Genomic DNA, 15,066 nt, shown 5'->3' on the forward strand with positions numbered 1-15,066 from the left:
CGACTGCGCCATGTCAACAATCAAATGGCCGGATTCATCAGAAAAAAACTGGTTTATTAGAACTTAGCCGGATACACGAATAAAGCAAACTCGATCGTTAAAATTTAAGAAGGTTCAGATGATCTGCAGAGTGTCGGAGGACCGTGCTGACGCGTCTCTTTCCGTCGGCGCCTCCCGTTCATCTCTCCCTGGACCTCATTCGAAGCTTGGTGTGCTCCCCAGCGCACCTGTCGGCGGATCAAGTTCTCCTCGGAAGTTATCGCTTCTTGCGTGCCTGATGCTGAGGCTTCGGGATTTCAGGTTGAAAGTCCGAACGCGAGCGCTGGCACGGACACGTCTCGTGAACGCGTAGTTTATGTGGCCCTCAGTCGAATGTCCTCGGCCGCGGGGTCTTTTTTTTACAGGGATCGGTTCTGCCCGGCGAGAGAGTCGGACGCGCGGCGCCTCGTGGTCGCTGCTAAGGAACGTTGTCGTAATTGTGCTGACGTGTTCACTCCGCGTGGCTTGTGAGCAATGGGGACGCTGACACCTGCATTCTAGTGAAGGCACTGCACTAGACCAAGAGAGACAAACGGCAAACGTATATTCGGAATCTGAAGCCCGCACTCCAGTGGAGGCATTGCACTAGACGAAGAGAGACAAAAGGTAAACGGGCTCTATAGCCTCCCCCCCTCCCCCCCTCAAGAAAAAAAAAAGATGAGCAGGTGCGCTTTACGGACGACGAGGAACAGGGGAGCGCCAACAGCGAGCGTGAAATTGCTCGAAACGCGGGCGTCACGCCGAGTTTAGCGGCTGAAATGCCGCGCCGCAGAGCCGCGACGCGGTGGAGCTGTTCCGCATCCTCCGTGGTGCCCGCCTTGCACCGAGGCGAGTGCGTTGCCTTGTTCGTGTGGCTAAAATTAGCATCGCGCGTACCACCTGCAGTTTTGTGAAAGGCGAGTTGATGTATAGCAACTGTCATGCCAGCATGCAGCGGTAACGAACGTTTTTACACTATCAACGCGAATTAGCCTATAATGGAATAAAAAACGGAGTAAATTGTCCTCTAGGAAACTCCCTTTTAGGGGTCAGGGTGTGCTGCCCAAGCCCTGGGGTAGATTTTCGTCACTAAAAATACGGAATACTTAACATTCGGCAAGGAAAACAAATTCCCTCTTCAGGACATATGAAGGTCTAGCAATTACGAAGATATTAACCGAGGTTTTAATCCCCTCTGTTTGCTAGCCCTAAGACCTCGGGTGCCACGGTTAAAAGCCTCCTTACAGTGCTAACTGCCTCAAGTTGCCTTGCTCTTCAATGGAAATGTGCTTCCATTACCAAAAGTAAGCATTACGTACATTTAGTGATCGAAATCTCGACGGCCTTTCGAGGACAAGCCTTTTTATTCTCATATAGGCTTATTCGTGTTTAGAGTGCAGTAAGGAATAGCCTCAACATATTTGGTTTCGCGATCATTGCCGAAGAGTCTGTTAGTCGCCTTTCGCTTTTGTACGGACAGATCGTCATCCCCAGATGTGGTCATGTTAGATATCTGCTTGTGCTTAATTCATCGCAGTGCGTTGGAGGGGCCTCCGGCGCAGTCATGCAAGAGCTAATTCGTTTGGGAATGAAACAGGTGCGGATTTTAAAAGTTAAGGTTTCAAGAAGTACCTTATCCAAGAGAGAGATTTCCTATGGCGAAGCAGCATCGGCCTTCATTTCTTTCGAACGAAAAACATTCAATAACTGCACACGAGCAAAGATGATTGTCACCTTCCGCCGCCCCCACCTAAGTCCCTCACAAATTCATCCCTGAGATATGAGCGGCCTCCAATGAAGGCATGACGATGAAGCAGTTGACGGATAGGAAAACAGATGAATTTATTAATTACATTTAGAGTACACTAATTATATCACCGAAGGTACGCAGCTAATTAAGGGCTGTGACCGCGCACTACACGCACCTCGGACCGCAAGTCGTTCGGACAGTGGGTCAGTCGCACGCGGCAACAACACACGGAGCCCTCGAGTAATCGTGGGAGCCAGTAGAGACAAGCGACCGCACAGACGTGTTCCCGAATTTCCCGCCAGCTCAGTTCCTAAAGCACGCCGCTCACCCACGTGTCTTTGTCGGGCTCGCCGGTGAAGGCATCGCGTTGCCCTGAGAGCAGCCTATGCCTGGGAAAATTCCCGCCGATCTGCGTGAATCAGTGGCGCCGCTGAGATCACTACTGAGCCGCTTCGATTTTCCAGTCCCGGATTGTCCGGGGACAGGCCGAGGATTCCGATTCTTACCGGAAAAACATCGTGTTCGCGTCCGTTGTGGCGAGAACAGTTTTTCTCCGGATGAAACTAATATTGTTTACTGTATCACGGACGATGCCAAGTACAGACTTTGTCAAAAGTCTTCAGGTCAAAAGCTGCTCGCTTCAAAAACATAATGGTGCCATCACGGCACTATCAAAAACCGAAGGACATTGAAATGCTAACATAACTTTCTTCTTGCGGTATAGAAGCTTCCAGCTTGGCTTGTGTTTTGAACGATCAGCCACAGGGCGCATTCTACGGACGTTCATTTCGCTGCAGGCGAACGCTGTGGCCTGAGGTCTTTAAACGGAAGGGGCGGGGGGGGGGGGGGGGGGGTACTTAGCGGAATATGTCATAAATTACTACTTAATTCCCGAGTTGTCAGTTCCCTTCACGTAGCCCACAAACTGCAGTCCGTATGTAGCACGAGACTCGTGCCATGAAGGCTGGCCAAATCAAGAAGCAGTGAGGCGTGAAGAGTTAAATATGTCGGAGCATTACAGAAATGCAATACAATCTGCCTAGCTTTTGTACACTTCGCCTAACCATGCGCTCTCAGGAAAAAAAAAAAGAAGCAAAGACGGAATAAAGCCACGCGCGGAGTTCAAACTGCAGCATACAGAGACAGTCCAGCAGAGGTGAGGTCGACGGTCTGAAGAGTGCGTGTGTACGCCAGGTAAACATACGCAAGAATTTCGGCGCTCGTTTCCCTCAGTGCATACGGGAAAGCTCAACGAGACCAGAAAAAGGAAATGGAAATAATCAGAAAAAAAAAACAATAAAACACGAGCCCTCGAGCAATGACCGCGAAAAGTAGGTTCGAGAGCGGAGAACGCCGTACACAGTAAAATCAGCGACAGAACGCATAACGAAGGAACGAAACCGCCCGCATATTGTCGTACTCGCTTGGCTGAGCACAACGCCGCGCGGTGACTCACTTCTGGAGACAACAAAAGGAGCGAGACATTAGGCCGTTGGGCGAGGAAGAGAGGAAGGGTGAATAAAAAAAAAAGCAAAGAGAAAATGAGAGTACGGTTAGTACAGCACCAAGGATTCTAAATATTCTAGAAAATAGCGCAATGCATAACGGGCTGACAGAAAGGACACAGTTAGGGAAGACGGAGTCGAAGTAGAATAGGTGTGTGCGGGAGGGGGGGGGGGGGGGGGGGCTTACATATACCTTTCTCCGCATAACAACAAGGGTATCTACGCCGCCAGCGCTCTCTGTCCTCGAACTTATGCGGCACGGCGGGCGTACTTGAAACGGGATTTGCGGTCACTGAGCACAAAGGAGGACCGGCCGGCTCTCGGTGGAGACAGAGCGGGACAGAAAGCTGGGCGACTTCGGATTACGACTTTTCGCTCTCTACAGCGCTCGCCTTTCTACTCTCCGGGATGTGGACACAAAGGCCCGCGCGCGCCCGTGGATAACTCGGCGTAATGGCCGCTCGCTCCAAAGGCAAGAGCGCACCACGCGTTACTGAAGCACCGCGAGAGAGGAACGGAGAGGTTGAAGGGGGGGTCCTGTTGGGGGCTGCGGAGACCAAGCATCGGGTGTGTGTGTGTGTGTGTGCATGGCCGCGTATGCAAGCGGAGCCAGACCGTCAATGCTTGAGCGACGTCGTCCCGAGAAGAAAAAGAAATGTAATAATACCCAACGAAAAGGAGGATGCCAAGGTCACACTTGAGAGGACGGACCACGCACAGAACGGGGTGCGCCGTATGCGCAGACACGCACACGAAGCGGGCAGCCCGTATATATATATATATATATATATATATATATATATATATATATATATATATATATATATATATATATATATATATATATATATATATATATATATATATATATATATATAAACGCCGTGTTTGTAAAGCTGGATACACGGTAAGGACAGCGGCGAGCATCGGCGACGGAGTGTAGCAAGACGGATCTCTAGCTCTCCATCGCTTGCGAGGTGATGCTGACAGCTCTGTGGATGTGAAGCATAAGACACTGTGCTCCACATAGCGCAATGCGCTGGTGGGATACGGGATCTTGTTTGCTCCCAGTCGCGTCTTTTGTGCGCTTTCTTTTTACTCACGCACCGCAGACGCGAGCTGTTAATGAGGGCAGCATATCTGTTCTCGTGAAACATTGTACAATGCTAAACGCGGAACCAGCCAGTACACATCTGTGGGCCTGAGTGTTAAGATGAAAACAACGTCTGCTGTTAATGAAAAAAAAAAAAGCGGCGGGGGGGGGGGGGAGGAACGTGTGCCGAAAGCCGTACTACACTAATACAGCGTGTACGCTGCTAAGCCGGTACCAGAGCAATAGTAAAATTAGTTACGTTTTCCTACAAACGATATGTGTCAGAGAAAATGGGGGGGGGGGGGGGGGGGGGACTGACTTCCGTCTCGTTAACTGCTGCTGGCGTAACAATATCTTGCATGCTGTTCGACTGCGTCGTGGTGGTGTGCAAAGACGACGGTGCCGCTAACTAGGCACCATGACTAAGCAGGGCCAATAACCTGCCTTGACTGGGTTACTGCACGAGCGAAAAGCTCATCGGTGATTGTTATAATGATGTCCCGGATGACGACATAAAACGTGCTTGGCGCTGGAACTGTATCGCGAAAACGCGCGAAAAACACAAGCCTGGACGTGCACAAAAACACTTAAGGTGGCCTAGATATTCCTAACTCTATTTTCTTAAAACATTTCGACGAGCATAAAATATTCTTCATTGTCACTAGATTAAAATAAAGTTTATCATGGTAGATTAGCAGTAACCCTACTGCTCGTATGGAATTATGGGAATTTGGAGTCCATAAGGCGTAGAAAATTGTGAAAATCCATTACTCGTCCGTACGGAGTCCATAAGCATTTCACAAAATTTCCATACGATTTATATACAGCGTACATGACGTCATATAGAGTCCGTAAGATGTCATACGTGATTCCATATAGCCCATACCGACTCCATATGCTCCAACTGACTCCATAAAATTTCTTATGGACACGTATGGAATTAGGGAACTCATCATATAGAAACTTTCAGTACGGAACCAGGGAAGGCAAGGGTAGGTAGGTGAGGTACGTGTTTGTTAGGATATACGCACAATAGGTGCCAACGAAAAATGAAACCGAGGAAAACGATGGGGAGCATCACCCCCTTCCTCGTTCTTTTTTACTCCATACACTCCAAACAAAAAGGAGTAACGGGGGTGTAATCAGTCACACAGCACACCCCCTTTATGAAAGGGAGCTTACTCCCGTTTCACTCCATATAGGCGTACTCGTGTTTAGAGTGATACGGTACTCGTACGACGCGCGAGCACAGGCGTTTCGCCAGACACCGCCCTATATGCCTTCGCTGCAAAAGCCACGGCGTAACGCAACCTTTGTTCGCATTTTATTTTCTCTTTGCTAATCCCGACTGAACGCACCTCGCCCCATACCCTGTCTTCACGGCATCAGCGCTCAAGGACTCAGGACTCTGAGGAACTCCACGAAGAGACCCTCCCCAACAAGCAGTGCTGTTGCCAGGTTGGCTTTGATCTTGATATCGTGTATGCGGAGAAACTTTTCTAGATGCTCCGCAACCACCTTTGCACGGCCAGGCTAGACGACGCTGAGCACAAACGAGATGACGGGAGACCCAGCGACACCCCCCCCCCCCCCCCTTTCCGACGGGGAGTGACCCGACGAGAGCGCACTCGAGACAATCGTCAGCGCGCGGCTCTGGATTGCGAGATACCTGTGCAGTCCCGGGGGGACCAGTCATCGAGCTTTCGAAAGGAGACGCGATGCAGGAAGCTTTGTATCTGCTCCGCCTGCTTAGCGACCGGCAAAGCCACTTCGGCGCGAGAGGCTTTATCGGATTGGTTCCGGACCGAGACCTCCTGTTACTATTCTTTAACTTTGTTGTTTGTTTCAACTCGCGGTGAAATCCTGCAACACGCGAGAGGGGTTGCTTTCGCCTCTACTCGAGGAATTGGAGCTCTCGAAACCAAGCCAGGGCGTTGTTTATGGCCTATAATATGCGCGCTAACCGAAAATACCGCAAAGACCACGGAAAATAGCCGGCACCGAATGCGCGAGCGCTATGCATTGCCCCGTTCCCTTTCGTATAACAAACAAACGGAATCCCTTTTCCGACTAAAACACTGCATTTACTGCTTTGCCTCGCCCTACTTGGCTTTCGTTCATATAAGTAGTACGTGCATAGTAGATTTTCTTTTTAATGTCACAATGCGCCCAAACGCTACCACTGAGACTACTTCTTTTCTTCGTTTTCACTTTAACCGAATAACGTTGTTCCAGAATCCGCGCCCACCGCAGGACGTCCTTCGCGAGAAGCCTGCCTTTTAAACTAATTCACTTCCGAGATTTTCTTGGTTTTGTTTCCCTCGAAATTGGAAAACCGACTCCGTTTCCTTAGTTTTTGTTCTTTTTTTTCACTGAGACTTCCGATAGCATTAGTTTCAACGCTGCTTCGGTACATCTAGCTGCTTTCGCTCCATCCGCAGTGTACTTTCGTCCCCCCCCCCCCCCCCCCCCCCCCCCCTCACTTCCCGGTCGGCACTGGCACCACGATTTGCTGTGGAAATTCCACCAACGGGGACGCCAGATGGACCGGCGTAGTAAAAGAACGAATCGACTCCTGGACCACGGTAATGCAAAGAAAGGATATACCGGTGGTTTTCCTTCCCGTTACATAACACTGACCTTACTTGCTACCCGCACCATGCACTCTAAACACGAATACGCGTACAGCCGTGAAAAATATGAGAGGGAACAAACTTCTTGCATAAAATTGCAAATTTCTTGGTTATTTCTCTACTAAATTGGAGAACACACATTGGGATATCACACCCGAGAAGAAAAACTAGTTAAAAAGAGCAAAAAAATGCTATCGTCGCACATAATTATGGAGCAATCAATAAATCAATGCTCCAACTGCGTTCCCATTCACATTTTTCACGACTGTACATGGGAATAAAAAAGGGAGTGAGCTGTTCTCTGGAGCACTCCCGGTTATAAAAGGGAGCGTGCTAAAGAACAGCTTACACCCCTTTTCTACTCCTTTCTGTTCGGAGTGCATAAAGTACCACTTGGCGCCTGAAAGAGGTATGCTGGTGTGATTGGTTTCACAAGTAATGTTGAACACGTTTGCAGTGGCGGTTCAGTTCCTTGAAGAGATATGTTTCTGGACGCACTTCAGTACAAGGAGCCAACACGTACGGTTGTCATGAACAATGAAGAGAGGAAAAAAAAGGTTGCCAGTTTTCAGTTCTGGAGGTTCCGGAGAATTAAGAACTTTTCTGCAGTGGCACTAGCTTTCTCCAGTTGCCGCCATTGCGACTGTTGTTTACGCATAAATGAGAACGTCCATTGACGTTCCAAAGTGTACACGTTGTAGAAAACTCAGTTAACCGCGAACGTTCGAGAAATGTTAACAAAATGTTACGTAAGTAGCAGTAACGTTGTATTTTGGGTGGAACTTTGCATTAACGTAATAATTAGCAAATAATGTTATATCAGAAACATTAGTTCAATATTCAATGTAAACATTATTCCAATGCTCACTTTTAAATGGTATTGCTAAAAATGATCAGATAAAGCTATATGTTGCACCCTAAGCAATAGCTGAAAACTTCAAGCATATTGTTTTAATGTACTGTGCCTCTTAACATTATAGCAATGTTTGAATCAGAACTATGAAAAAGCCCCGCCGCGGTGGCTCAGTGGTTACGGCGCTCGGCTGCTGACCCGAAAGACGCGGGTTCGATCCCGGCCGCGGCGGCTGAATTTCGATGAAGGCGAAATTCTAGAGGCCCGTGTGCTGTACGATGTCAGTGCACGTTAAAGAACCCCAGGTGGTCGAAATTTCCGGAGCACTTCACTACGGCGTCCCTCATAGCCTGAATTGCTTCGGGACGTTAAACCCCAATAAACCAAACCAAGAACTATGAAAAACATTACAAAGTACATTTGAAGCCCTGCATCCCAAAACTTTTTTTTCAACGCGCAGTACTTATAAAAACTAACCTGTTATATTTGCTACGGTCATAGATTGCATGAACATCGCCACTGTTTGAATGCTGTGCTGTATAGTGGCGCTCAAGTGTCGACCTCGTTGTTGGTCCTTGCAAAAAGTTGATTAATTTGTGCACCTTCACAACTGGCGGGTCTGCATTCTTGTGCAGAGTTACTTTACCATTCTCAAGAAAGTTCAAGTTGTGTTCTTTACATGTTTAATTAATATTACGGTAGGATTACTCGATTGTACATTTGTAAGGTAACAGAAACGCTAAAAAATAAGAACACTGAATTAACGTTTTCTCGAAACAAAAAAATAACACTGTTGCATTATTGCGGTGCTACCTGGAAACTAGGCTTACAATCAGCTGAAAAGCCTTATTCGAATCTGTCACACTGTGTATACGAAGGGGTTGTGCAGAATAGCCTTCTGTCGCCAGCTGTGCAGTTCAACGTCACACTGCTTGACACTTTTGCAAGGAATACGTTTTCTAATGCAAACGTCTTTGCTCGCCCATATCAGGCTCCCGTACGGCGCACAAAATGAATGAAACCTCGCGAGCCCATCCCTGAGCGGAAGGTAGAAGCAGGAGCTCTCTGCCAAAGTTCAAGGCAGCACTGCCTATCGTAGCGCTGATAAATCAGTTCCCGGTTCGCACACTTCGCTCTGCATCCTGCGCTGGAATAGCTGCGGCTTGATAACACTCCGTCGATGTGTCACGGCTCGGCGTGTACTTATCTAGCGGGTGATACATACAAAGAGTTGTTCCCGACGTGCGATCGGCCAACTGAGACGACAACTAGCAACCGTCGACCGAGTGAGCGGTCGCTGACGCATCGTATTGGAAACCGTCCAGGAAGAAAGAGTACAGGGAAAGATTTTGTCTGGGGCTTGGCCGACCAGACTACGGAACTACACGCTCGGAGAGTACACAAGAGCCGCAATGCCTGCTGAAAACTCCTTTAGGCACAGCTATATGCAGGTAGCAACAAAGCGGCGCTTTATGTTACGTTCACCGACGAACAAAATACAAGGCCGCGGGCATTAGCCTTTCGAAATGCCGGTCGTTCCACCCACGATGGTTTCGCTCGTTGCTCTGGAAAGCTCGTACCACCGTAACAAGCGCGGTTCGCGGATGAGGATAAAAATACGGCGCCTCAAAGCGCGACTGCCCGAACCCCTATTTCCGGAAACCTGCCGACAGGTGGTGCTTTGTGAATGCGACGATGATGACGTCACCTCAACGGTGTGGGAAAGACTAAACTATGTACTGCCGTTAGACAGTGCACCGTGGAGCAGGTAGCGAACAATAGAAACACAGTTACCAGACACTGGGTGCATAGGCCAGTGCTTTAGAACTTTGCTTTTGCACTGAACAAACAAAAAAGAGAGAGCAAACGACGAACTAGACACTGCGGCGCGCTGCCGACGCGCTATGTGCAAGCTGAGGGGCATGTTTACAACTTCGAACACGTGCACTCTCGCACTTACCATGTTGCCTGGTGCGCCGACGTCTGCACGTCGAAACAAGGGGCCAAACTTCACACACCGCTAACAGAGCTTCTCACAGGAGTCACGGAAGAAGAGATCTTTCTTTTTTCTTTTCTCAGGCGAGGGAGGCAGAACGCACAAACGCACACACCCTGCACTTTCGCCGAAAGCGAGCAGCCCGAGACGCCTACGACAGAGAACCGGCTTTCATCGGAAGTCCACGCACGCAGCAAACATTACAGCCTACGCAAAATGGGGCCTAGACGCTCGCTGCAGTCTGGAAAAGCGCACACTTTGAACACAAACATCGCAGCAGCGTGCATGGTGCTACATCCCCGCTGTACCGGTGCTGTCCCAAACCAGATTTCCAGCGCACAGTACGCGGGCTGGCTAGCCGCAGCGTGTCTTGAAGGGCGTAGCAGACGACGCGCGAAGCAGCCGGCGCACTCGTTGGCTGAGGATGACAGCCCCAACTCTTCTCTCACTCAAGCACGAGCGGATCAACGAACTTGGCTCTCGTTGCAGCCCTCGTAAACGAAAGCAGACGCGCACATACCACGCTGACAAGCGCCGTTTCGCTGCACAACACAACCACCACCACAAGCAGCACGAAAGAACAAAGGCCCGACGACTGCGCACATGCGCCTACGCGCCGATCCAAATCCACAGCCGCAGACGGACGCCGCTTGCCGCGCACACACGCACACACACAGGAGCGACTGTCTTCAAAGCAGCTTCGTCGCCGCTACCGCTCCCGCGAGTCGGCCCGACGCAGGGCACTCCCAGCTGGCTTTCCAGAACCGGGTGGTGATATCATATCGGGCGTCGCGGTCGCGCGCGAGCGACTCTAACGTCACATCCGGGTGAGCGGGGATGGCGAGGAGGCCCCTCCGCCAGCGGCAGCCAGGCGAGAGAGCCTTGAACGTGGAGCGTCGTTTACGCTCGCAAGCGCACGCGGTCGCTGTGCCGCCCGGTCCTGCCAAAATCGTGTGTACGCGCTTTGTTTTCCGTTACCTGTCGGACGACGGACGGTCGTTTCCCTCCTCGCTAGCTCGGAGCGCGCCATTTCTCTTTCGCGCGCTTTCAACCTTCGCGCGCTTCACGGCCGCGCCGGCGCGGTGCTGGCATATGTGGAGCGCGAAGAATGACCTTGATTGCTTGGCCTGACGGCTTGCCCATGCCTTCGCGGCTTGGGGAAGAAAGCAGCGCCCAGCTCGCGCGACGCAAATCTTGTTTTTCCACTACAATTTATGGCCTCTTATCTGCGAAATTGTTCTCTCGCGGCTTCATTGCTGACCGGGCGCGTACGGTGCCGCAAAGCGACGCGCGGAGCTGGCAAAGCGCGCCCGTGTCAAAAAGCGATTTTCTAAACGAGCGAAGAGCCTGTTTTAGGATCGCGCCGTCCCTTTTTGTATTTTGACAGTGTTTGACAAGGTTTGACCGTGAACGCCAAATTGCTGTCCCGCTTGGATCTCCAGCTGAGTAGGTGTGAAGCGAAGAGGCCAAGTAGTTTGGCGGGCACATTTCGTAGAAAAGAAAAAAAAATGGACAAAAAATAAAGTGGGTGAGGCTTTTCGGTCAGCCTTTCCATATTTGATATGGTCCAGTGCAATTGAAGCGCGCGCAAGCTTTACGCTTGACACGATTAATGCCACAAAGACGTAAATGTGAATGCCCTCGAAATATGGGGGCAGTTGTTCGAAGTTACTGCCGTCCTGGTATGATATCAGCTGCTTTCGACGGCACACATTGGGCACGGTAACCCTCTAGCCATATGTCATAGGGCACTTCAACAAAAAAATAAAACATGTTCAGTTACTAGAACGAAACAGCGCGCAAACACGGGACTACAGAAAGTAAGAACACAGCCACAGCACTGACTTACAACTGGGTACATTTCGTGCCAGAAAGCATTAAATACAGAAAGCATGCACAATAAAATGCGCAACACACTACTGAAACCATTTGCTAGTATCTAAGAAAGCTACTTCTTTCATTGATAAGGGAAGAGACGGTTCGCTTTTATTTCATGCTTTCTCGCACGAAATGCACCCAGTTCTACATCGGCACTGTGTCTGTTCTTCCCTTCTGTAGACCCGTGTTTTCGCACTGTTTCGTTCCAGTATCATGAACCAACTTGCCCAACAATCATCCGTTCTGCATGTTCAGTTAACAACGTATGACTAAACGACGATTCATGGCTTCCTGTGTTTTTCATCGAACATCAACACCTGCCACGCCTACATTTCACGCAGTTCTGTCCCTTAACGTTGCCTTTAATGAAGCAGGGGTGATCAGAACACTTCCGCAGTCGCTGTCCAGGCGGCAGTGAGTCACTGATGCCGCCAAGCGATTACCCGGCCAATAACATCGTGCTGACACAAAAGCAGGAACCCCCTCACATGACTCTCGCTGGCATACATCGATGATCTCACCAAATGCTCCGTGATTCACGTTGTTTCCTTTGGCAGCAGATAACAAAGCGATATGCCCAAAGCGTCGATAGTGGTGTCGACTGAATGAACAAGTACCCAACAGGCAATTAGGGTCTGACGCGGCGTTGAACGAGACGACACCCTCGAATCAGCCATGTCCAGTACTGTATGTTATTCTTAATCCTTTATCCCCCTCAAACCTTGGTTTGGTTTGGTTTATTGAGGTTTAACGTCCCAAAGCGACTGAGGCTATGAGAGACGCCGCAGTGAAGGGCTCCGGAAATTTTGGCCACCTGGGGTTCTTTAACGTGCACTGACATCGCACAGCACACGGGCCTCTAGAATTTCGCCTTCATCGAAATTCAGCCGCCGCAGCCGGGATCGAACCCGCGTCTTTCGGGTCAGCAGCCGAGCGCCGTAACCGCTGTGCCACCGCGGCGGGGCCCCTCAAACCTTCCTAAGTTTTTAGGTCCTCATGTACCTTCCTCTGCCTTCTCTAAAGTTTTTCCTGCACTTGAGGTTTCAGCGGCAACCTTTTTTCTTTGCGAACGCAGAGAACGTTTTCAAAAATTTTAAGCTGAAACTCGAAAAGAAGCATTATTCAACAAGTATGCTTGAAAGGGACGGATGTTTTTAGAGGCGCCACTCGCACTTTTGGAGTTTCGCGATAAATCAAGACTAATTGTCTTAAACTTAGGCTCGCTATAAATCACGGCATGCAGCACATAAACAGCACGATGGCACAACAGCCTATCTAGCTATAGAGCCACGAGCACACTTTCTCTCTCTCTATCTCTCTCTCATGCGGAAGTGAGGGTTCACACGGGTTAGAGGCAAATCCGACGTCGCCGCTTTCTTTGAAATGCCTGACTCTTGTTTGTTTCAGTACTTTGCTCAGTAGTCAAACATCGCAGCCCGCAATGTAAGGAGCTCATTAGTAAACGCTTATCAGAGTGGGAGCACAATTTATTTTTATTACCGCTCCTCCTATCCCACGCACGTAGCTGTAAACGCCGACAGGCTGAGACCGATGACGCGGTTATACCGCCGCCGTAATGAAATTGGAACGGTGCTGTCATCCGACGTGAGGTCTCGTGAGAGGCCAAAAGAGGGGGAAGGTTACCGCGCGGCTTATGGGCCTAATGGGGCTTTCTAATCGCGCCGTGAGGTGTTCAAGCTATATTTCTTTTCCTTGGGTGACGAGTTCTCAGAGTTGTGTGTCGCCTGGCTAAATCTGTCCAGCATGCAGAGGATAATGAACATATGGTAGTTAAAATTTATGGAGCCGTCTACACCCCCGCATATGCTACCAGTGTGAACATAAATTTTGAAGCGGCTTGGGCGCGAAGTTTATAACCGTGAGGTGTACTGCGTGGCTTGCACGGAGATGTAGAGGCGAACTCCGTCGTTGAATATGCTGCAACTCTAAACTGGAGCACTTATAATAAGCTCTGACATGCCCCTCCAGCCAAAACTTTTTAAAAATTTGAAACCCTTCGAAACGTTGGGATTAAAATTAAAAAAAAAGTTTAGGTTCGAGACTTGTCCGGGCTTATTATAAGTTATCAAGCCTAACCAGACAGGCAATTCTGTCGAAACGCTTAGTTTCAAGTCTAAACTAGAACACTGAACGGGCTCGGCCCGAAAACCAGTCTGGAGCCGAACTCACTGCTACACTTAATCCGCAATAATGCCACTTGATGTTTTCCGCGTGGCAGCTGCGTTATTAGGGTCGCTTCCGCCGCACACCCTATCAAAATACCTAAGCAGTGAGTTGCAGATGTTCTCCCCATGTTTGACGCATGCTGGAGTTGCTTGCACAATGACGGTGCTTAATTACCCCCCTATGCTGCATAGTTGATTACGCGTATTCGGCTTACTTGTGTGACTTTCCGCGTTTACTTCCGGTGGCATTCATCCACTTGTTTGACATTGCTCATCTTTATTAATTCCGGTTTGTTTGCAGTGCGACAGTGTTGCGTATTGCATTGTGGGTTCCGTATCGTATACCTATAGAGACGCCCCGCATTGCCTACATAATAAGGCTGCATGCTGTATTGTGTTCCTTTCGTGTCGAAGTCTATCTACCCCCCCCCCCCCCCCCCCCCTCACATCCCATCTCAACCCTATCTATTCGTCTCAGTAAAAAAATCTGTATAACCAAAAGTTCCACTAAGGCGTGGCTGCGCTGCTGTCAGGCACCAACATCTGCTTTCATGTCCACGTATATAGTAAAACAAACGCCGGGTAAACAAGGCTACAGATTAGATGAAGCATTCCGCGAGAGCCATCGCGTCCCTCCATTTTCTATACTTTCGTTTTTTTTTTATTTTTCCCTCTTCTTATTTATTTCCGCTCCTCCTCTTCTTTCTTCAATTCTTCTCTTTCTTGGATCTGTTGACTTGGCTTCCTTTTGGTTAGGCTTGTCTTGGCTTGGCACCGATCCGCTTGCTGATCAAGGCAAAGAAATCCAAGCAAGGACACATCTCAGGGTTTCCTACTCTAAACGGTGCTCGTCATAAAACAGGTGGTTCCTGAGATGCAGGCCGCGACAATAGAAAAAGAAACACGCCTGGGAACGTCGGTAATCGATGACATCTAGCGCCGTCGTACGCATAGGTAAGAAACGGAAATGCAAAGCCGGCTTTCCAAGAGCGAATCTTGCAACATTTTCGAACGAAAAAGACCGATATGTGTTTTCGTTCCCAAGCTTATACACATTTTGAAACTTGGGCAAAACCCACCTAGGCGCAAATAATTTCACAAGGAGACAAAAAGAGACGGACAGGCGCCTGTCCGTTGTCTCCTCGTCTCTTTTT

The 15,066-nt window shown here is 49.4% G+C and overlaps 2 protein-coding genes across 3 annotated transcripts in view; one reads left to right on the forward strand and one right to left on the reverse strand.

Moving 5' to 3' along the window:
• LOC149342959 (unconventional myosin-Ie-like) overlaps window positions 1-10,610 on the reverse strand; it is a 283,527-nt gene extending 272,917 nt beyond the window's left edge. The window contains exon 1 of the mRNA XM_089545520.1: window positions 9,813-10,610. Within this exon, the coding sequence (XP_089401646.1) occupies window positions 9,813-9,815 (3 nt within the window). The 5' untranslated portion in view covers window positions 9,816-10,610. The remainder of the gene's footprint in view (window positions 1-9,812) is intronic.
• Window positions 1-15,066, forward strand: part of Ih (hyperpolarization activated cyclic nucleotide gated potassium channel Ih) — a 415,526-nt gene that overhangs the window by 151,644 nt on the left and 248,816 nt on the right. The gene's annotated exons all lie outside the window — the stretch shown is intronic.

Source organism: Amblyomma mixtum, chromosome 5 (genome assembly GCF_055824585.1).
Source record: "Amblyomma mixtum isolate Tamu chromosome 5, ASM5582458v1, whole genome shotgun sequence".
NCBI classification, from domain to species: domain Eukaryota; kingdom Metazoa; phylum Arthropoda; class Arachnida; order Ixodida; family Ixodidae; genus Amblyomma; species Amblyomma mixtum.